General features: G+C 41.4%; 3 protein-coding genes across 4 annotated transcripts; 2 read left to right on the forward strand and 1 right to left on the reverse strand.

The window, feature by feature from the left end:
• The first annotated feature begins 2,518 nt into the window (after positions 1-2,518).
• LOC137785020 (snaclec coagulation factor IX-binding protein subunit A-like) lies at positions 2,519-3,151 on the forward strand. Its single transcript, XM_068576038.1, has 2 exons — positions 2,519-2,593; positions 2,753-3,151. Exons 1-2 carry the CDS (start codon positions 2,519-2,521, stop codon positions 3,149-3,151), a joined length of 474 nt encoding a protein of 157 aa, XP_068432139.1.
• A 2,555-nt stretch (positions 3,152-5,706) lies between these two features.
• On the forward strand, positions 5,707-13,798 carry cdca7b (cell division cycle associated 7b). Of its 2 annotated transcripts, none has more exons than XM_068575897.1 (10): positions 5,707-5,756; positions 7,785-7,931; positions 8,015-8,109; positions 8,562-8,778; positions 8,908-8,970; positions 9,982-10,161; positions 10,805-10,954; positions 11,070-11,219; positions 12,557-12,693; positions 13,296-13,798. In XM_068575897.1, the coding sequence occupies exons 1-10, from the start codon at positions 5,727-5,729 to the stop codon at positions 13,315-13,317; spliced, it is 1,191 nt and encodes a 396-aa protein (XP_068431998.1). In that variant the 5' UTR covers positions 5,707-5,726; the 3' UTR covers positions 13,318-13,798. The 2 variants fall into 2 exon arrangements, with proteins under 2 accessions (XP_068431998.1, XP_068431999.1); XM_068575898.1 differs by lacking the exon at positions 5,707-5,756 and adding an exon at positions 5,901-6,009.
• A 940-nt stretch (positions 13,799-14,738) lies between these two features.
• sp4 (sp4 transcription factor) lies at positions 14,739-22,526 on the reverse strand. Its single transcript, XM_068576027.1, has 7 exons — positions 21,922-22,526; positions 21,581-21,651; positions 20,304-20,666; positions 19,020-20,205; positions 18,531-18,729; positions 17,658-17,857; positions 14,739-17,134 (listed from the first exon to the last, which is right to left on the reverse strand). Exons 1-7 carry the CDS (start codon positions 21,926-21,928, stop codon positions 16,854-16,856), a joined length of 2,307 nt encoding a protein of 768 aa, XP_068432128.1. The 5' UTR covers positions 21,929-22,526; the 3' UTR covers positions 14,739-16,853.
• Positions 22,527-23,032: the final 506 nt, after the last annotated feature.

Raw genomic sequence — 23,032 nt, forward strand, 5'->3', positions numbered from 1 at the left:
GTTTACCTTCTGCCCCCGCTGCTCCTCGTTGACCCCACGGCCAATGTACACTTGCTACTGCTTGAGGGGCTTGGAGCGCTACAAATTAAAGTTGAGCTGGAGTCAACTTGTTATGTTTCTGTTTCACATGGTTTCGTTCCATATAAAAATGTCTTTATTTGATGTGTTTTTGAGAAAGTAAAAAACAATTTTCCCCAATTTATGGATGGGTTGAAAAAATATATAAAAATGTATGGTTTACTCTGACAACTCAGTCCAATGCTTATGTTATATACATTTCAAAGAAGATAGTAAAACATGTTGACAAATATTTCACTATCTGTATATCTCACTATTTGTATATCTCCAGGTGAGCTAATAGTCTTTTTTGGCTCATGTTCAGTATTTAGTGACTTGGTGCAAAGGGTTCCTCGCATTTCTTTCTAATACATAGCAGAAGTGGATTTGCCTGTATCATACACAGCAAAATCGGAAGTGTGAAATTAACTCCCATAGTGTTAAAATCAACACTATGCCAGTGTTTATATAATCCACTCAGGTTCAGAGTTAAATTTACACTTTGGATAGTGTTAATATTTTAACTCTTTCATAGTGTTAAAATCTAACACTCACAGTGTTGTCTTACAACACATGAAAATGTTTGTTGTTTTTTTTTTACACTAAATTGTGTTAATATCTAACACTTACAGTGTTGTCTTGTGACACATGAAAGTCTGGATACACAACAAGGATAAGAACTTAATTCAGGGGTTCATATTCATAAAGTTACATCGGTGAACTGCATGCTGGGTCGTCCTGTCAAACTCCACCGGACAGGATCTCACGGGATGTAAGTACAAAAGAATGATTGTGGAGTAACCGTAGGTGTAGATAACTTAGTCAGGAGTGCATTGCCTTAACTCACCGAAACAACCCCGTCCCCAGAGCCTCTTCTGCACCCAGAAGTGAGGTGACGAAGGGGGCGGGCCTTTTCAGAGTATTTCTAACACCACCTGATTTAACTTCGTAAATTAACACCAACACTAGGCGGCATCTTACTCAAGCTGTTGTTGAAATAACTCTGAAGGAGTCACTGTACTTTGACACTGCATATTTAACTGTGGATTTTACTGTGAACACTCTGGACACTTTCTCCACCATCACCGTCAGTTGAGAGAGAAAGACAGCGAAAAAAACGGATGTAAAGATAACTCGGTCAGGAGTGCATTGCTTAAAACTCGCCGAAACAACCCCGCCCCAGAGCTTTTTCAGCACTGCCAGTGCTTTTTTAACACCCAAAACAACACTGATCAACTCAAAATATTTTACACTGGAAAATTAACACTAAGTAACACTACTCATTTTGCTGTGTATACTGATTAAAGGATAGTGTAATATATTTTCCACCTCTCTGTTATAGCTTAGGCCAATTTCTCTTAATACTGTGATAATGAGAATAAGCATTGTTATGATGCAACAAACATAATTAAACAGACACTAGCTGTAATTAATGTGCCAGAGTTCTGTCAATGAATAGTTACTTCCTGGTTTCGTGACAGAGTCCTTGCTGATTTTAATTAAATGTATATAAACACCATTACTATTTCAAGTAAACAATAATGACAACAAAAATATAATTTTACAGATTTTCCACATGTTTGTTCGTGTTGATTTTCATCTCTATGCAAGAGATAAATATTGGAAAAGTAGCTGCAACACAAGAGCACTGCCTCTCCAGCCTCTAAATATTGTCCCACTGAGGCTTTTTGGGGACTAAATAAAGTAGAAATATTTGTCCCATTAGAATTTCTCATCAGATCAACAACAAGATTATATGAATCAAATGAACAGCGTAGACCATCATTAGACCATCTTCGATTCATCATGAGACAGAAGTCAAAGATGATCTTAAGCAAACTTAAGCGTTATGAGCAATTTAGCCTACGTATTAAAAATTATTTTTCAAAGACAGACTCTCATCACTTATCACTAACAAAAAGAAACATTCTTCTGGCTCGCTTTGGCAAAGCTTGAATTAAGGTTTTTATTTAAAAACCTTAATTCAGTCTGGATTTTAAAAACACCCAGCTTTTCTTCTTCTTTTTTTAAATTTTTTTTTTTTTACCTCAGATGGTCTTTATCTGTGAGAAAATTAAAAATGAAATAAAAACAACCAAATGACACTTTAGAAGGTCTTTGAATAAATGATTAGATTCATGGGAGCTGGTGGTCTGTGGAGTCTTGGCTCATAATGTCCTTGGCCTGTCACATCATGTTTGAACAAGGGATCTGGCAGAAAGTCAATGTCTCTAATTTTTGGGAAATGCTCTGATGACTTAACTTTTTACTGAAAGTTTAGCTGACCAATAATCACGTGCCACCAGCAAAAACACCCTCTCTGAAGAATATAAAGGAAGCAGCCTGTCATTTGTCTCTATCCCGGACTCTATCCCGGACTCGATCCCATCCAACGGTGCAGATCAACTCCAACCAAGACAACAACCTTCATCCTGCTCCTGTGACAGAGAGAAACATCAACATGCTCCTGGTCCTCTTCTTGTTTGGTCTGGCTCTGGGTGCCGTGGCCCCTTCTGGTGAAGTCAACTCCACTGAGGCCCTGCTGCAAGTCAACTCCACTGAGGCCCTGCTGCAAGTCAACTCCACTGAGGCCCTGCTGCAAGTCAACTCCACTGAGGCCCTGCTGCAAGTCAACTCCACTGAGGCCCTGCTGCAAGTCAACTCCACTAAGTCACTGCAATTTAAATTCATTAAGGGGCTAGGGCAAGTCGACTGTCCCTACTCCTGGACCAGCTTCGAAAACCACTGCTACAAGTATGTCAACAATCCGATGACCTGGATTGATGCACAGCGCCACTGTGAATCACAGAAAGCCAATCTGGTGTCCATCAGCAATCCGTTGGAGCACGATTTTGTTAACATGCTGATCAACGACATTGGCAATCCTCAGACGGTCACCTGGATCGGACTCAATTTCCTGACAGGTGAATGGTTGTGGTCTGATGGATCTGCAGTCAACTATGTCAATTGGAATCAAGGAGAGCCCAACAACATGGGTGGAAATGAATACTGTGTCGAAACCAACTATGATTATGAAAAGAAATGGAACGACATCGCATGTTCTCAAACATATGCCTCTGTTTGTGAAGCTTAGTCTTTGCTGAATAACTGAGATGTTATATGTCTGATTGAACATGGTTACTGTTCACTGTTGACATGCATTTGGCCTCAAAATAAATACACAAATGTACACTTTTGTGTGTGTGTGCAGAAGTCATTTCAATAACCTTCATCATCACGAATGCTGGAAATTCACACATGTAACTCCAGTGTTTGATCCAAGGAAATAGTTCCACTATTTTAAATAGCCTTAAAATTAAAAAGATGTGGTTTTGTGTCAATTTATCGTTTTTTGTGTCTTAAATCTGGAAACAACACAGATTTAGTGGTTCGACATAATTATAACTACTTAATCCATCTTATATGCACGTGTCAAAAAATACAAAACAGTAAAGGTCTGATAAACCCTAAATAACAGAATAATGAAGACAAAATGCTTCAAAATATTTCTAAATTACCTGCATGTCGATAACGAACACCTATGCAATGTGGCTTTCTGAACATACAGTAACACATAGAACTTCCTCAACTCGTGTTCCTGTGAGAAAGATAACTGTCTCGAAATGTTAGTAAAATGACCACCGTTTCAGTGTACAACATCAGAAGTGACAAAAGGAGAAACCACATCACTGACCTTGTCTCTGCTCCTCAATCTACTCTAAACACAATTCAATACTCCGATAAGATGATACAAGGAAGATTTTCCTCTCTAAAATAAATATCGACAGGTGTCATGTGTAGAAGAAGCAAACAGAAGTAGCAAAATATTAATCCAGCATAGAGCACATTCATACGGGTGAATGAATCTAAAGGTGGGAGCCCACATCTCTGATTTGTTTAGCATTTCATACAAAGTTTATGATTATGATTATTTTGTTGGAAAGGGGACCAAAAAATAATTCCTCCAAAAATAATCAAAACACACATTTGAACACATTCAAATGTAACAGCCACCTATGCCAGTTATTCTTTAATTGAAGGCTTATTGGGAATTAATTACAGGCAGTAAAGTGCACATATTCCCTCCTTGCACTGTTGACTAATGACAATAGATCAAACGCAACAGTATTAAAAGTTTAAACTATATATCCCTGAACATACCCAAAACAGGATGAACGTTATCATGGGAGAAGGTCACAACAAGAGAGGCGCAGACAGACGAAATTAGAGAAGGAGGAGAGGACGGAGAGGAGACCATTTCAATTTGAAAGACTAATTGTGGACTTTAAGATCAAAAGTTTGTAGTTGCAGTGGAGGGAAAGACAGAGAGGTTTTACAATGTGCCAGCTGGCATGACCTATGATGAGAAGGGGTACGCTGTGTGTGTGTGTGTGTGTGTGTGTGTGTGTGTGTGTGTGTGTGTGTGTGTGTGTGTGTGAAGGCGAACTCTGGCCAGCGTTGGTTTCCTGACGCTGCTAACCCCTATTATTTTGCAGTCATCCTGACGTGTATTTTACCCAGCAGGCTTTCTGACAACCAAACAACAGTAATGAGTGTTGTAATGAAGGAGGTGAAACAAACCAAATGCATGGGCGGGGATGCAGGTGGTGTGTAATTGTCAATCTGGTAGAGTGTCCTCTGAAATTAATACAATTGACCCGAGTGTTTAGGTTGTAGCCAGGCTCTAAACAAATAATCAAGTCATAGACCTTTGCTCCCTTCCTTTAATACATTTTCTGTATTTTTCATTTTACCAATTGAAGGAAATGCTCTCAAAGCCCTCTGCACACATAAAAGTATAAGCTCCAGTTAGCAGTCTTATAACCTAGCCTTAAGGCTGGGAACAGGAGAAACTGCTTGCTTGACTGTCCAACGATAACTAAATAGACCTATAACTCTGATTATCACATTTGTTCAATAAAATGCTCTGGACAAAAAAAAAAGTGCTGAAATAAGTCTTGCTCTGCAGAGGGACGGTGGAAGCTACTGAGCCTGGCCAAATACAAAATATGGTATAAATTCCAGGAAACTTCAAGAAAATTATTAGAAAATTGATAAACATTGACTCGGAGACTCCATCAAAAACTAATGTTTTTAAAATTTATCAAGGGAAATTACTCTCAAAAGATGAGGCAATGCCTGAAAGTTGTTATATTATATTATGTTCAATTACATAATGTTGCTGGTGTTTATTGTGAAACTGGCACTTTCATGTATCAGGTCCCCAAGGGCTCTGACTAATTGTAATTATTAATTCATTATTATTAAATTATCAATAATTTATTTTTAGAAACAGACTCAAAAATCTTTACCTGCAAAGTAACTTGTAACTAAACTCTACATGAATGCAATGGAGTAAAAAGTGTAACAATTAAATTTACGACATAGTTAGATTTCACCGATGTTAAAAGCCTGTTTATTTTATGTTTTCTTTATCTAGCTGGGAAAGTCACCATGATTCCTCATGAATGCATGTGAGTCTACAATTCAATGGCAGACACAAAGAAACTAACAGACGCAACAGCAAAATTCACTGTAGTTTTCGATAATACAATATTAGGCCTTTACTCGGGCTCATACATAACCACGCCTATAAGACTTTTTCGCGCGAACGGTTGGACTGCACCATTGTCAATGTGGGGGGATCTGTGAAGAGAGACTACTTCTAAATGCAACTGGAAACCTCTTCATCGAAAAATGTAAGATAGCATGGGCTTTCTTACGTTTTCATGGTTGTAAGTTGAGCTTTAAAGTTTAAGTGTTGGCCTCAACTACAAACTAATGTGTAAGGCCGATAACAACGAAACCCCTACTTTTGCAACGACCAGTTTTCTATCGTGGTTAATTTTTAAACCCACCGCTACTCGTTAGGGTTTGTGCTCCAAGACTAAAGTTTCTGTTCAATAGAAATTTCCCGATAAACTGAGATTGAAAATGACCTTCACGTCAAAGGTAAGCCGCCGAGCAGTTCGCCTAAATGTAGCACGAGCATGTTGGTTTTTGTGTTGAAGAAAACTCAAAGCGAGTCAAAATGAACACAATTGTTTAGTGAACGTGGTTGGCTTGGCCTGACGATCGGCTCCATTGATGCATTCATGTATTTCATTCGTCATGCATCTTTCTCCTTTAAAAAAGAAGTGATTTTCTCCTTCAGCTTATCTTGTTTGGTCATGTAACCCAGAAACACTGTCATTCAGTTAGTTATGACTTGAACGCTATTTGCTAAACTTCTCTAATCTTAGTTTTGCCCTGGTTTGGCCAGCTAGCCTGCACGTGAGTTTCTTTACATCAATGTTCAGGGTATCTATTACACTGAGGCCTGATGCTCAAAGTCAAAGAGTTTCACGTTCAGTGTTCTATGAAGGAGCTGGGTAGGTGGTCCAATCTGTGTCACCCTTCTCCTGGAAGGTCAGACGTCAACACCCCTGGGTGATGAGGGAATGGTTCAGCAGATATCAACAAATGGCTCAGACACAGTATGGTTATGTTTTTCCCAATAAAAACTGCAGTTGCACATGCGAATGTGTGTCGTAGACTCTAAAAAAGGAAACTATAATAATGTTAATATCAAGCCCTGGTGTTGTGTTTGAGTGTCCTCTTTAACAACTCAAGATATACTTCACATTGTTTTATCATCTTTCCCTAATTTTATTCAAATTGCTTATAAAGGTGATTTTGAAACAATGCCATGCCCATAAACATGTTCTGGTCATTAAATAGCTGCTGTGATGGTGTGGACAGTATCTTAATTATGAATTTATGTACAAGCATTGCCCATTTAATATAACATAAAATATTTCCTCATTTCATGAAATAACTATTTGGAGCGATATATTTTCTGTTTTATGTTGTGATGATATGATTACCTTCATCCAATATGCCCCAAATAGTGGATGGGTTCCAACTTTGAAACCCTTATTATATGTATGGTTTTAATTAGGTCACATATGAAGTGTGAAAAAGCTGACAGATGTATACATTTTTATTATTTATTCCACGCACAGCATTGGGGTCTTTGGGACCCTAAACTTTGGCGAAGTAAAGCCAATGCCAACAAAGTACAAGGTTTAGGCGTCTTTTCCTTTCCTACTTCACTTTGTCATGGGCCTTAAACTGCTCTGCTCTGCCATGGATGAGAAGTTGCACAGGCCTGCTGGGATGAAGACGTCCTTAGATTTAGTTTGGTAATTGCCGAGGCAAACTCAAGAAGAAAAGTTTGCTTCAATGAATATCAAGCTCAGCGCTGGTGATCAGGCTAGTGGAAAGTTGTGCAGTTTAATTAAATTCAGTGAAGTCAAGGATGTCCATTGATGGACTGGTGATCCCTCTGGATCTAAACTGTCCTATTGGGGTTTCCTCCAAAGAACAACAAAACACATTGTCTGCATACTTGAACTTTAACAAGTTGAGCGCCATTCTTCCTCTCAAAACATTTGCTCAGCTGAATTTTTGTTTTTAGCCAGTATTGTTTACATCCATGATTTCTACCTCAACGTCTCTCTCTCGTCTTTGCTGCTGCATTGCGGCATATATTAGCTCGTTATCGTTCCCTGTTCATGAGTGGCATAGCGCGACTCCAGTTTCAGGACTGTGTATCGTGTCATTTGAGGGCATGTGCATGAGAGAAACTAAATGAGTACCAGCTCGTAGAAAAACAAGTCAAAAGCACTGTGTCATCTATTCTACCAAACCTAGTTTAATATGGTTGTTTATTTGTCTGCCAACAGGCTCCTTGTTTCAAATCCAAGTTTATCACTGCGGAGCTGGCTCGTCTGTTCAGCCAGTCGGACAGTGAGGAGGAGTTTGAAGGTTTTAGTGAGGAAGAGGAAGAAGTGAAGAGGGTATCTTTTAACAAACGGCAAAAAAAGACCAAGGTATGTAATTATTATTATTTTTATATACTGCAGTCAAATAAACTCCAGATAAAATGCTTTTTATTCTTGCTGGTTTTCTCCAGCTGGTGCAGTCAGACAGTGACGTGGACACAGGCTTCAACTCTGATAGCGATGACGCCCCTCCACCAAAGAGACGGAGTCTTTTAGTCGCCCTCAGGTGTGTGTCTGTGTGTCTGTCAATTGGTAAATAAACCAGCGCCTATTCTTTCGCTTTCTTTTTAATGTAAAGATGATCGCTGTATCTCAGTATGTTGGAACACCTACATCCATGTGTTTGTTTATGTATACTATCTGTAAGTGCTTCCTTTAACTTACATTATCTCTACTGGCCACCCTGTTGTTTATTCTAGATTATTCTTCTCACTGGATTTATTACATTTTAAACATGAGTTCATCAGTCACTAGTTTCAAGCTTTATTCAAACTTAAAGTTAATTACTTAGTCATATTACATACATTTGTTAATTGTTCATGAACGTCTTATCTTTTTCGCCATATTGCTATTTTTACTGTACTCACTCTATTGCCCAGCTATACAAGAGACCTTGTCAAAAACACAGATCTATTTTATGATAAATGTGTTGATTCTTATATCAATTGTTTTCCTCAGGTTTCCTGTCAAAAGACTTTCTACCGCCAAACAAGAACTGAAAGAGAAAAATGTCAAAAAGCCAGTCAAAGAAACTCCTCCTTTACAAAGAACCAGAGGAAGGCAAAGGATGACGCAGCAGCTGCAGGATGAAAAAGAGGAGGACAATGACAAAGAGGAGCTCCTGTCTCAGAGCCTACGGAAACGAGACAAGAACATCCAGGAAAACAAGGCTATGGTAGTGAACCCTAACAACCTTTGGTGTTTTCTCCATATTCTGGCCAACTGTGTGATCTCTGTACTACAACGATACAACGATATCCTTCCTTTTTTTGTTGCATGTCTTTTACTCTTCCCTGTTTTTCAGCTGGCTAAGCTGTTTGCTGATCTGAGCACCATGGCTGACTTGACTCTGCCCTCCACCCCTCAAGTGAGTACACGCACTCCCACCTGTTTCTCATCACCATAGGGCCAATCCCAATCTCCACCCTTACGGACTCAAGGATTTTGAGGTGCACCTCCGCTACCTGCTTGAGGGTTTAGGGCTGTCCAACCGTCACATCGGCGAGTGTTTGAGTCTCTGGCAGACGTTTTGAGCCCTTTATGAACCCTTTCCGTAAATCAGCATTAGATGCCGACTTTGCCCAAGGGAATTACCCACAATTCATTGTAAGGTGGCGTTAAACACGCAGTTACTAATGGAGCAATGGAGACGTAAAAAAAGGTATACAAAGCTGGCATTGTTTATTTAATTATTTTTTTCATACAGATTTATTCATCAAACATTTTGTTTTGTTATTAAACTGTTTTGACAAAAACAAGTAAATACATTATTTGAAATGACTTCTCATCTCAAAAGGAAAGAGCCTGAAGACGTTCAAATCAGGAAATACAATACTAATATAAATACCCACAATTGTACACAATATTTTTTAATGTCATGGTCACGTGATATATTGCAGTTAAGTGCTGTCCCATTCATATTTACACCATTTCAAGCCCACACTCAACCATTTACCAGGTGACGTCAGTAAGTCCCTGAGGGCTCAGGGTTTGAGGTTTTAGGGGTGACATTGGGGTGCACTCATAGACTTTGGTTGGACTATAACAGACTGCTTAGTTCAAAGCAATTTACAATGGCAAATTGGCAACTCGCTGTGTAAAGGAAAATACAATAAAAAAAGACTACATAGAGGAACTACAGAAAGGAGGGTGTACTGCACAATTTGCAGAAATATATACGTGTCTGTGGGTATAAAGACCTTCTTTACACTTTAAATTCTTACTTCATATGCAATTGCAAAGAATGTATTAATGAGAGTCAACATATTTGATTTAGGTACCCTTTTAAAGTGCTTTAAAAAAATAAAAACTTATCTTAAAAAGCTTTACAAACCCTAAGAGACAGATTTGTAAACAGTCTTTTTTTTTATTTACGCAGAAGAAGAAGCGGGCATCAGAGAAAGTGACAACACGGAGACGCAAGCTTGAACCGGAGGTGGGGTCAGAGAGGAGGAACCCGTCTCGTAAGGCTCGTCCTCCTGAGAACTTTGCAGTGGAGGAGAAGAGCGAGCCACTCGTCAGAAATCCCAGGACCGTAGACCTCAGGAGACTCGTGGAGGTATGATGTGCAACACACTTCACACTTCACCTCCTGCCCACAGATCTCCCTAGAGGGGGAAATTATGTACATTTTAAAGGTAAATGCATTAATCTGGTGCAAAATTAAGAGGCTATATCTATGAAGATCGTTGTGCTCTGGTTAACAAGTTTGTGCTCTTTGTGGTCGTGGAATGTTAAGTACATTTACTCAAGTTCAGTACTTAAGTACAATTTGAGAAACATGTGCATTACTTGATCTCAGATGTAGTGGAAGATTGTTCCCTTTTCTTTATTTGTTTATTCGACAATTTTAGTTACTAGCTACAATGTAGATTAAGATTCTTAATACAAAATATAAATCAACAAATATACTATGATTTATTATTAAGTTTTATGTTATGAAGTATACAATGTTTTAGTTTTAGCGCAACCTTTTCCAGCTGCAACAGAAGTAAATTATCTGAGTACTTAGTCCGCCACTGTGCTCTAACAAACAATTGAATTACCCAGTCATAAAATGTGCCCGGAGAATATTTTCAGTGAAGTAATTTGTCATTCATAATCGGTTCTTTCGTCAACTTTGATTACAACAAGCACCCTACAAATAAAAATAAAGCAATTTTTATTATCTGCGATCTATCAATCTATTTTTGATTGTGCAGGTGGACGAAGATGTTGGTAAGAAAAAGAAAAGGAGGAGCAACGGCTACCGGAAGAGCCGGTTTGAGGTGAGGTCCGTTGATGACATCACCCAAGAAGACCTGGACAACATAGCGTACCGCAGCAAAGACAAGGTCTGGGACAAAGAGCATGTGAGTCACCGCCGGCTTTCCCCCATTTAATGGCCTTCATACTGTTTTATACTGTCGGGTTTTCTGTGTTATTGCGTCTCTTAACTGTCGGTCATTCATTCATTCATTCATTCAGGGCAGCTCGTGTCACCAGTGCAGACAGAAGACTCTGGACACCAAGACAGTGTGTCGCAGCGGTTTCTGTGTGAAGGGCAAAGGTCAGTTCTGCGGGCCATGCCTGAAGAACCGCTACGGAGAAGACGTATGTGATGTGCTGCTGGATCCGGTCAGTGCGATTACACATGTTAACGTTTCATTCTTCTCACTTTGGACTAAACCTGAGATGAATGTGTGTGTCGTCAGAAGAAAAACAAAGATCATTACATCTGAAGTGTTTTTTCTTTTCTTTTCTTTAATGCCACAAAGTATTGTAAGTTACAAACAGATTTAAAACCTGTTTGTCTTGTTTTTGGATCCAGTTACTTTATATGAAAAGCTAATGCATGTTCTTAAGAGACAATTAAATAATATGTAGCAGGGTAGGTAAGAGTACAATGTACAACAAGTTACATGCGCTATAATGATGTTTTGATCACTTTATTATGCTTCATGCTGTCTGGATGCATCTAGTGTTTCAAAGAGAATTCCTCTAAATGTATAATAACCTTGATTGTTACACAAATATTATAATTATTGATGTTTGTTTCTTTTCACCTTGCTGTTAGGATTTTTTTAAATATTTGTTTAAAAGGAGAATCTGAAAGGCTTTCAGAGAAATACATTTTATAATTTCAAACACCCTGGACCTTGTTGGAAAAATATTGGATTTTACAGGTAGTTACTGTTTTTTGTTTTGTATTGAACAGAAGAGGTGTGAGCCAAAATGGCTGAACAAAGTGAAGAGCACCACCTGCAGAAACTTTGACGTAATTACTAGCAAATACAAGCAAAAGGATGCAGAATGTAACATTATTCACTTCGCACATGGAGTAGCATGTTTGCCAGTATGTGAAAACCAACGACTTTTTCCACTAAGATTAATGTTTTCCTTTCTTAATGAGAGGATCTTTCTCTAATTTTTCTGTTTAGAACAGCGTTCAGTTAACAGCTTACACCTATATTACAAAACAAAACATCACAGGTTACACTGTCAGTGACTACTTATTATCAACCAATATCCTGCCTGAAGAACAATAAGAAGATCTCAGATGCACTGAATATTCATCAGTGTGTTTACAGTGTGTGACTTATTCTAAATTTGCCTGTTTGTGCATATTTTAGGATGACAAACTCCAAAGTATATGTTGATTATTTATTCCCAGTAACAAAAGCAGAACATTTAAAGGCGTGATGGTTGAAGAAGTAGAGTCGCGACTCCTTTGTTTCAAAAGGTGCCAGCTGGTAAGAGTCTCCGGCCTGGGAACGCCTCGGGTTCCCCTTGCAGCACTGGAAAGCTGCAGAGAGGGACGTCTGGAATATCCTCAGCCACCTGCTGTCACCGCAACTCGGCCCTGGATAATAAAAAGAAAATAGATTGGTGGAAGGGACATACAATCTCAACAGGGGTTCACCTGTGCACTTGGGTAACAACAGGGTTGTTAAATCAGAACATTTTCTCCGTAGACGTGGTCGTGCCCCATCTGCCGAGATATGTGCAACTGCAGTCTGTGTCGTAGGAAGGAGGGCCGCTGTGCTACCGGCATCCTGGTGGGATTGGCCCGCTACAACGGCCACAACAACGTCCATGATTATCTGGAGCGGTACGTCACTTCATTTACCGACCAGGATGGGATTTGCCTAAAACTGCCTGCTGTGATGTGAACATTTTAGTAATCTATTCACATATGCTCAGTCAGTGTAAAATAACCGTTGGGATATGTCTGTGCTACTGCTCTGCGCATCATGGAATTAGGAAAATATAAATATACTAAATTAAGTTAATTCTACAGATGACTTATCAATATCACAATATGACGATGACAATATCTGTCGATTGATTGATTTTTGAATGCACGGTTTCTATAAAGCCCTCACTAAATGCTTCCGGTTTATTTTAAATTATTGTTCATTTAAACAATTAATCCAAAGGACATGAATTAATATCCAATATTAACAGGGAGGATTTGCTGATGATTGTAAATGTAATAACTTTTGGGTTTGTAATTTTAAGACGTCATGTTGAGCTCTACAACATTGCAATGGGGTGTTTAAAAAAACAACAAATTCTGATATTTAAGACCGAAGTGTTTTATTGATCGGTTGGTAAAATACTTGCAGATCAAGACTGACAATAATGATTAGTTGCAGTCACACTGAGAATTTTTGTGACAGCAGCTCATGTTTTCTTTTGTCTCCATTGCAGCATTCAAAAGGATCTGAAGTAAAGTCCAGAGAGAAGAACGGGGAGGAGAACCTGTTCGTACAGCTAAACCTAGAGCAGGCGCTCGTGCTGCACAATACTGTAGAACTCATTCCAATGTACATTTTTAGGTTAAGATCAAACTTTTATATCTAACTAGAGAAACAAAAGCATATGTTTGTTTTTTATATTACTGTAACACAAAGCACACACTTTTCATATGTTTTACACATCCTGGTTTAAGGCTTCATAAAATGCAGAGACATTTTTGTTGTTTTTAAGTCAGTTCTCTGTTTTGAGCTGTATTTTTACCTTTCAATATTTCCACTCTTCTTGTTAACTACAACAAATGTATGGTTTGGATACAAAAATAACCTTTTTATATACAAACTATTTTGTTTAAGGTTGCTAACTCTACAGCATTGTTGTTGTTGTTGTTGTTTTCAGTCCACTGTACATTCTAATAAAGGATGGCATTTTATAAATAATTTGCCAGGTTTACATTATTGTACATTTAGGGGTGTGTGTGTGTGTGTCTGCTGTCATTTCTCCGGGTGAGACAGGTCAGGTCCAGGTCAACGGTTGCTCTTGGGTCAGCTGATCTCATGTAAAGACCAGGTAGCATTGCAGCAGGGCAGGGGTCACAGCACAGTCAGAGGTCAACCTGAGGTCACTGGATCTTCATGTGAAGATCCTCTGTGTGAGTGAGAAACGTTTATCTAATCAATGGTGTCTTAGTTATCTATCTATAGTCCTAGTGTTTCAGTGCATACTAACAAACTCCTTGTGAGTGGATGTTCACACTGATAATACAGCTCTGCAGACCGGTCCTGGAAAAGGTTCCACGTCAGCGTTAATGTTGTAAACGTTGAAAGTTCACTCCATTAAACTTATTTTTACCTTCACAATTCCACAAAATCACTCGAGGATGCAGAGAGAGATTGTATATTTGGGTGTTCAAACCCAAAGTGCTTCAAAGGAGTGACGTGTCAAAAGGTTTGCGTGAGCTGCCTACAACTTCTTTTTGTATACAGCCAGTCAAGAGTGACCTGCTGGTGAACCCCCAGAAGTCACACTTTGATCGTAGCAGAGTTGCACTCAGCATGTTTTGTAGTTAATATTTTCTGAAGTATTGCCTCATCAGCTCACACACACAGACACAGATACTCACACACTAACTCCTCATAACTTACTTAGTTAAAGAAGCTGTGAGTTCTTGAGTAACCGAATCGTCAAAGGTTCGACCCTCACATCAGTTTGGAGTCCATCAACAGCAGAAACGGAAACTGGGAACAGTGATTTTTCCCAAAGGAAACACAGATATCACTGATGTCACAACACAACTGAGAGATTACCCAGTAATAACCGGGCAGCAAAAGTTATCGTGTGCGTGCATTAAAGTGTACCATTGAGTAGATATTAATACCACAGCATCAGCGGGGAATTTCAGACTGTTTTAATCACTTTATTGTCAAGTGTTATGCAGGCAAAGCATCTTTTCTGCTTAAAGTTGTCCTTTTTTCTTTTTTATTGACATAACACGTTTGTACAAACCAGTTTTAAAAATATCAATAAACTGGGGCCTTTGAGGCTAACCTGGCAAAAACCCATTATCAAATGTTATGGAGACGAACAAACATCTTTTAGAAAAAGATTTACAAATGAGATGTCACTACAAAATATCAAAGGAAAAAAAAGTTGGTTGTCACACAAAATATTACCAAAAACATCTAAATTTGTTTGGTATCAACCTTTTCAACTTTAAAGAATAGTAACTTTTTTTGCTTTCTTCTTTTGTTATTTATTTTCCTTGAAAAAACACGTTATGGCGCAAAGAGAAGAAATGATCAGCAATGGTCAGACGTAGAAAAACAAAGCCGAAGCACGAAGATTAAAGAAGAGAGAAGAAGCAGCACTACAGCAAAAAACTCAAACATGCTGTACACAACCTCAGAATCAACGCACACAAATACAAGTCCAGCAAAAGGCAAATAGTACAACTCAAGGATAAATAATAAATTAGCTGTACACAGTGGGGTCCTGTGTGTCAACATACTGTGAGGGGAACAACTGATAAATTCTATAAAATAAAAGTATCTTTTAATTTTAAAAGAATGTACGCACTGAACTAACACAGAGCAACACCACCAGAAAACGTCTCATAATATCCACATAGCTAAGTAGCCCGACCCTCTCCCACCCACTGCTCTCATCGCCCTGTTGCTCTTTCCCTCTCTGTGCTGTGCTGCCCGTCTCACCAACTTTTAATGCAGGAGAGCTCCCCTCATCCTCCATCCAGCTAACTGAGGTTCCCACTGTACGACAGCTTGTGTTAAGGCAATTGTGGCACGTCGGTCACGTAGCAGGGTTGGAGGTGCAGAGGGGTCGACACCAGAGCACAGAAAGCAAAAAGCCACACCAGTGACGCTGTCCAACAAAACTGTCGTTCCATCTACCAGGTACCATCTGATGGAAATCTATTATATAAAAATTACAAACTGGCATTGGATAGACTGCAGCTGTGATGTTAAAGCCACCATGTGGTAGCTGCAAAGCGACAGGGTTTGTTTTGACGACAGCACTGCTTTCACTTATTCTCACTAATCTGGCTTGTTTTATCAACAGAGAAAATGTCCCCTGACAATGTAAACATGGTTTCACTAGGATTGTCATTATAGTATTGCTTTCACTACACAAACAAAGTTGTAGAAAGCTAGATTGTTTTTCTCTATAGAAACCTTCTTGTCTAATGGCCACTGTGCCTCAATAGGAATGCATTATTTATAAATCTTTTTATATGTGCTTTTTTTCTACTCTTTATTTATTTTTTATTCAGTTCATTTTTTTTAGAATTCCCCTCTTCTTTCTTCAATAACAGTTTATCCGTTGACTGGTCTCGGAGGAATCAACACCTGAATCTGATCTGAGGACTAAACCTGAACCATGAATAAAACTCAAATTAGGTAGATCCTCTCGGTGACAGCGTAAGAATTCAGACACACACTCGTTCATACAGGTCAAACACACACACACACACACACACACACACACAGACCATCCCAGACTGCCCTTGCGCTTTCACTGCTCTGCAACAGTCCTGTACCATGATTGACTCTCGGCACAGTCCGACACGTATGAAACAGGAACACAGCTTTGTGCATAGAGTTAGATTCTGTTGCAATTCAGAAAATGTCCCTCCATGTTGGATGGTTTTAGATTCAGCAGGCTAATCTTGTGCTAATCTAGACACTACTTACATTCCTTTCCCCACTGCGAATGGAATTGTTATAGATTCATTTGATAAATGCCAAACTAATCTTTCATATGTTTAGGCTAAGTTCTTGTTATTATGTGTTAGTTATTTTTAGATTGTGATGTTTATATTTTTCTTTTTCTGTTCATCACATGATCCCACCTCTTTTGAGTCCCTTTTTGATGAAAGAACAACATTTTTAAAATTATGTCAAATAAAAAGAAAAACTTGCCACCCCCTACAGTCCCTGCAAAGACTCCCAAAAAAACAGGAAGTCAGCCTTTAGCAAAGAAACAGTAGTCGGCTGCCTATTGAAACTCCCCCCCTTCCTCCTCTTCCTCTTCTTCCTCCTCCATGTGATTAGATGTGGTGGGTGTAGCGGGGTCAGAGTCACGTGAGAGGGTTGCCACAGCAACAATCTGAGGGGAGGCGTCCATGCCTTCAGGGGCATCTTCCTCCATGTCATCAGTGGTGATGATTGCCACCGCAGCGCCGGCTTTCTTGTTCTGGTGGGTCTTGATGTGCTTGGAGAGGTGGTCGCTGCGCATGAAGCGCTTGGAGCATTCGGGACACTCAAAACGTTTTTCTCCTAGAGGAGAGAAGACAAAACATTAAATCAGAATTGGCTTTTCCACAGACACCTCTCAGACAAAAAAAAACTCCGCTTTGGCCGGTGGCTTCTCGGAGATGTTTTCTCTTATCTTTTACAACTAAATACACGTATAGCTGTTGGGCAATAAGTTGAATTGTATGGTTAATAAAGGAGTTAGAATTAGGGCTGTAACAACTCGTCAGTTGTCAGAAAAATACTTTTTTGATAATGATTCATTCAAGCAAAACGTAAAAAAGTTTAATTATTTGCTACTTTTTATTTGGGTTTGTTGGTCAAACAAAACATGTAAATATTCCATATTGAGCTCTGAGAAGTTGCCTTTTTTAAGTATAAAAAAATTAAACACTTAAGATGAATTGTTGATGCATCATCAGTTGCAGCCCTAGTTTACATTAATTACTGGATTAAAATCCGCTGAGTTACTATAACCCCGAGGTCTTTCAACGCGACCGGGGTGACCCACATCCCCAGTCCACATCCCTGTACGTGTTTGTCCTACCGGTGTGTGTTCTCCGGTGTCTCTGCAGCTCGTCGCTCCTGGTGAACCTCTTGCCACAGAAGATCCAGTTACAGACGAACGGCCTCTCGCCGGTGTGCCAGCGCAGGTGAGCCCTCAGGTGAGACGTCTTGCCGTAAACCTTCCCACAGCCCTCCATGTGGCAGATGTGCTGCTTCTTCTTTGTGGGGTCACCACTATTCCTACAAAACACACTGGAGTTAGGAGTAAGCTGTGTGTGTGTGTGTGTGTTATATAAAAGCTTTCAGTACTTGAAACAAATGGGAACACAGCTAGCCTGCACTGTGTCTAGAGGTCACAGAAGTAATCTCCCCTCCCAAAGCTAAGATAAATGTTCAGTAAACAAGCTCCGTTTTATGAAGTTAACTTCTCTGAGGGAATGGATTCACTGATAATTCTAGCAAAGCTGAATACATTTGTCTGGTCTCTAAATATTCTTAGTGTATTTCTGGGTGCAGGCTCCTCATAACAATCTGAAGTGCTTGGTGGTGAAAAGGTCAGATCTCTCTCTTTAGGATACAAGCTAAACTGTGTTCTGACCATCTGTCAAACCAGTTGTCCCACCATGACGTCACAGTCATTACTCATTTTGGAATGATAAAAATGTAAACATGAGTTTGGGATTTTTTATGTTTTTTTAAACTCTGATGGATCATTGATGTTGGTGGTGTGGAAACAAAGAACTTGATATCCAAAAGACAGTTTCCTTGTCAAAGTCATATCTTTGTATGAGACTTATTTGTGCCATTTTTTTAAAGAGACAAAAACATGAATTCCCCATATGAACATATGTTTAACACTATTTTTTCATACGTCTTGTTTTCATGGAGCTCTGTGTTTCTAATGTGTTCGTACCTTCCCTCTCCATCCCTGCAATTCGGACAAGAGCATGCGACACGACGAAGCCTCTTGCTGGGCGGTCCCTCCTGGTCCGAAGAACTTTGTACTGAGCCCAGCTGGTCTGGACTCATCGATGAGCCTGAAGCCACGTTGCCGACAGTGACCGTCACTGGAGACGACTGAACTTTGACCCCATCTTGACCTTGTGGTTGACCTGAAAGGTGATTTAAAATTGACAAAATGTGTAAACGTATTTATCAAAAACAAGTTGTACTGTCTGTGGGGTAGTCTGAGGAAAATATGACATTACAAAAAGCTATAAAAACAAGATCCAAAATAGAGTAAAGTGTCACAATACATCCTTGGATAATGTAGGTCAACTTTGAATTGTTAGTGTATACGATTGTACCACAATACTAGAGATTAGTCTTTTTTTCTCTTAATGAATGGATCAGTGATGGAGTAGTTACTACACTTTCACACAGAGACTTATTCCAGTCTTACCCTGTAGACCAGTAATAGTGAGGGGAACACCTTGCAGCTGAACACCAGCAGATCCCAGCCCTGCAATGCTGACCGTCTGGACCCCAGAACCCGGGTTGATCTGTGCTGCACTCAGCGTCAGGGGAGCTCCACTCAGGGAGACCAGCCCTCCGCTCCCCACTGTCGTCCCACCGGCTACGGGGGCCAGCGTTAGCTGCTGGGGCATGGCTGCCCCGAGGCCGCCCTGCAGAGAGACTCCACTGGGCAGCTGCAGAGTCTGCCAGGTGATTTGCCCAGATGGGGACAGGGTTGGTGTACGGATAAGGACCTGGGCTTGGTTCTGGAAGGCCTGGAGGGGCTGCAGGGTTTGTCCTGGGGCCAGCTGGATGGTCTGAATGTGCTGAGGTTGCTGTTGTGACTGACCCTGACTCTGAGGCTGCAGCTGGATCTGTTGCACAAACTGGTGCCCCATTTGCCCCACTATCACTTGCTGAATGGTTCCTGCTGTATCTATCTGATGCTGTAACCCATTGGCCTGGTTCTGGCTTTGAGAGTCGGGCTCGCTGCTTTGCACTTGGGTGTCAGCTGGTCCACTCTCTGATCCAACAGAAACCACATGCGTCACATCGGACACGCTGTCACCTTCGGCTACGACCGTCGAGCCAGTTGTTGCTGAGGCAGGAGCGGCACCAGACATTGTTGTTGTCATCAGCTGGTTGCCATTGGCAACAGAGAATGTGCCATCTGCTGATTGGATAAGCTGCACGGCCCCGCCCCCTCCAACATTATTTATCACTGGCAAAGCCAGGGTCATGCCACCAAGGTTTATGGGTACTGTGGTCATAACAGGAGTCTGGGAGCCCTGCAGAGTCTGCAGCTGGAGTGGGAACGACTGTGCAGGGCGGATCTGCAGCGGGACCGTTTGATTGGCTGTGGTGGTCAAGATGGCTTGCTGGTTAGTCGGCTGGAGGATAGCCTGAGTCTGGCCAGAGCTCTGGGTCTGGATGAGCTGGATCTGCTCCTGTCCAGTCCCGAAGGAGGCTGTCTGAGCTGGGCTGATGTGGATCTGCTGCCCATCTGCAGTCTGCAGGTGAGGGATGACCTGATACTGGACCCCGCCCCCAGCATTGGGCAGGTTCTGAACCTGGATGATCTGGAACTGCTGCTGATTAGCTGCAACGCTGTTGATCCCACCCAATGACTTCACCTGACCAACAGGAAAAAAGCAGTGATACAGTTAGGGTCACAAAAGTTGGCAAACGAAAAGAATTTGCTCAAACCCACTGCTTCCCCCACTTCCTTTACCTTGCGTCCAACCGGTGAGCTGTCATTAGCCAAGGTGGTGGCCACTGTCACAGCAACAGGCTGATTGGTGTTCTCTTTAGCCATATTAGGTGCTGCTGTGATAATCTGCCAGCCGTTCCCCGTGAATTGGGCTGGGACCAGTTCCAGCTGCTGGGGCACCAGGGTCTGACCTCCACCTGTGTCCAACACTATCTGACCCTGGAGCTGACCTGGCTGCAGCTGGAGCTGACCACCGTGGACCTGGAACTGCTGGGCCCCCACCTGAGGCTGGGCCTGGGTCAGAGCCCCCTCTGCTCCTCCCTGCCCTCCGATTTTACTGCAGGTGGCCGCTAGCAGAGCCAACGGAGAGGGCTGTGAGGAATCCTGAAGGAGGCGGAGTAGGGGAAAGGATCAATTTTGGGGAGGGGCAGAGAGAGGAACGGTTAAACAGGAGTGACGAGGGAAGAAGGGGAAGCATAAGAAGACGTACACACACACACACACAGTACACCATGTATGTTAAAAAAATGGCAGGTATCGTTATGCGTTCAGATAATAAACAAATTTCAAATAAGAATGAGAAAACGCAAGGGGAGGGGAAACCATGGTGCAAATAAGAAGAAACAAAAAGCTGAGAGAGAGCTGTCAGTGGAAGTGGGCGGTATTACAGGAAGTGAGTGGGTGGGCGTGTGAGAACCACATTTCTCTTTTCTCAGAACACTGGAAGAAAATGCCGCCTTCTCTGTCTCTCTCTCTCTCCCTCTCCTTCTCTCCCCCCTTTCAAAGGAACTAGGTCGCAGGCAATTTTATTATGCTATACACCTTGAAAAAAGCCTAGGTTCTGTAAGAACCTTGTGGAATAACACAGCAACAATGGTTGTCATACACGCTTAACAACAGATGATGCCCTTAAGAATAACTGCCTCATTGAAATATATCAAAGATATACAACCTATGAAAAGCAGAGAAAAAAAGGAGGTTTCACAGTTGTAGAGCCACATACCAATGCTGCAGGTCTTTATAATAAATCCATGTGCAGAATTAAATAATTTAGACCTTAATTCAAATGGACAATTCAAAAGTACTGTGGCTGAAGTGTGACAGCCGTATAAGCCTATTCAACAAGCTCTGGTCTGGCTCTCAGCAGGACTGCACAGAAGCAGGAAGTGGAATTCACCAGAGAAACGCCCCCAGAGGTGTCAGGCTGGTTGGGAGGGAAGGAGGGAGTACATGTTTGGCCTAACAGTCAGGGCAAAAAGTAATGAAGTTTGATAAAGTATTTTTTTCATTTCTTTTACCTGAGATCCAGAACTTTTCCCCTTCTTAGATGCTTTCCCTCCTTCAGTTCCAGATGATTCCTTCTTAGAGTCTGTCAAAAGAGAGAAGAAGAACATGTAAGAATGTCTCTAGTTAAAATATGAGTATTTCTAAGTGGTACAAAGTCCCACATAGACACTGAGTTGCCTAAACTAAATCTGATAATATTGCAAGACAACAACAAAGGTGGCCAGTAAATGTAAAGAACCAGTAACCTCATCATTAATATCAAAGGTACTGGGAGCCTCCTATCTGTCAGACAGAAAGAGAGGAAGCGAAGGAGAGAAAGAGGGGTGGAGACGGAGAGGGGGAGGGTACCTACCACTCATAACGCATTAATATACCGAGAGGGAGAGGGTGTAGTTCACGGTAGAAGGCCGGCCGGGTACAGCGGCGGAGGACGGCCTATATCTTCGGCGCTGGTCGGTTGCGGATCTGCCCGTTTGACGAAACCACCCACTGGCCAGGAAGGGCGGTGCCAAGCGCAGGCACAATCAAGCAACCCCAAATAACGGAGAACACGGTGGACGTCAACGGCCCGTCGGCCCCCTCGCAGCCCCGTCGGATGTCTCTTTCACCGGATAACCAGTCCATAAACGAGCAAATTGGCGCTTGTCAGAATAATATCCAGAGAGAAGTTGTCAGTGTGTGACCGTGGAGGCCCACCCACTTCCATTTAAGCATCAGGACAACACCCTCTTCGCTGCTCCTGTCTGTCGCCGCCGTTTCTCTCGCCGCACGACGCGGGGACGCCTGGTCGCCGTCCTTCGAGCACCGAAAACAAACCGTCACCGGTGTTTGTATTTTACTCCAATTCCCCTTTTTTTTCGTGCAAAATTGATTTTTTTTAAGGGGAAGATACGGGGAGATAGCTGTGGCTTTTGTGGGCGGACGCGCTCCTCCCACATATTCAGATTGGTCGACGGGGCTCGGCGTGCGAGGGTCGAGATGGGAGTTGTATTTTGGTGAGGCCTCGCCTTCTCCGGCTCTATTGGGCGGCAGAGACTACAGCTCCCATGATGCTCCGGGCGCGTCCGTTTTGGTAGTCAGGTTGGTGTGAGAGCGAGAGGGAAGGGCGGAGACTTCTGTGTCGTGGGGGGTTGGGCGAACGGGAAGAAGAGGCGTGTGTACCCACTCTGCACTGGTGTCACAAGATGACAGCTCTGGTTAGAAAAGGAGAAGCTGAGGCACTGAAATGCAATTTAGTTTGTATCGACTATGGAAAGCAAATTGTGAATAATTTCACAATGTTGCCTGTGTGCTGATTTTTTTTAATTTATTTGCCACAAACATTTCTTTTTTTTATGAGGATGTGCTGCATTTTCTTCCTTGTTGTCGTAAACTGAGTACATATAAAGTAATATTAATCTTAAAAAAGGACTGACACTCAACAACTGCGAGGTGAATGGTGGCTATTTAGCCGGAGAAGAAAA

This window comes from Clinocottus analis, unplaced genomic scaffold, assembly GCF_023055335.1.
Source record: "Clinocottus analis isolate CAN_PGR_092001 unplaced genomic scaffold, fCliAna1.0.p SCAF_14, whole genome shotgun sequence".
Lineage (NCBI taxonomy): Eukaryota > Metazoa > Chordata > Actinopteri > Perciformes > Cottidae > Clinocottus > Clinocottus analis.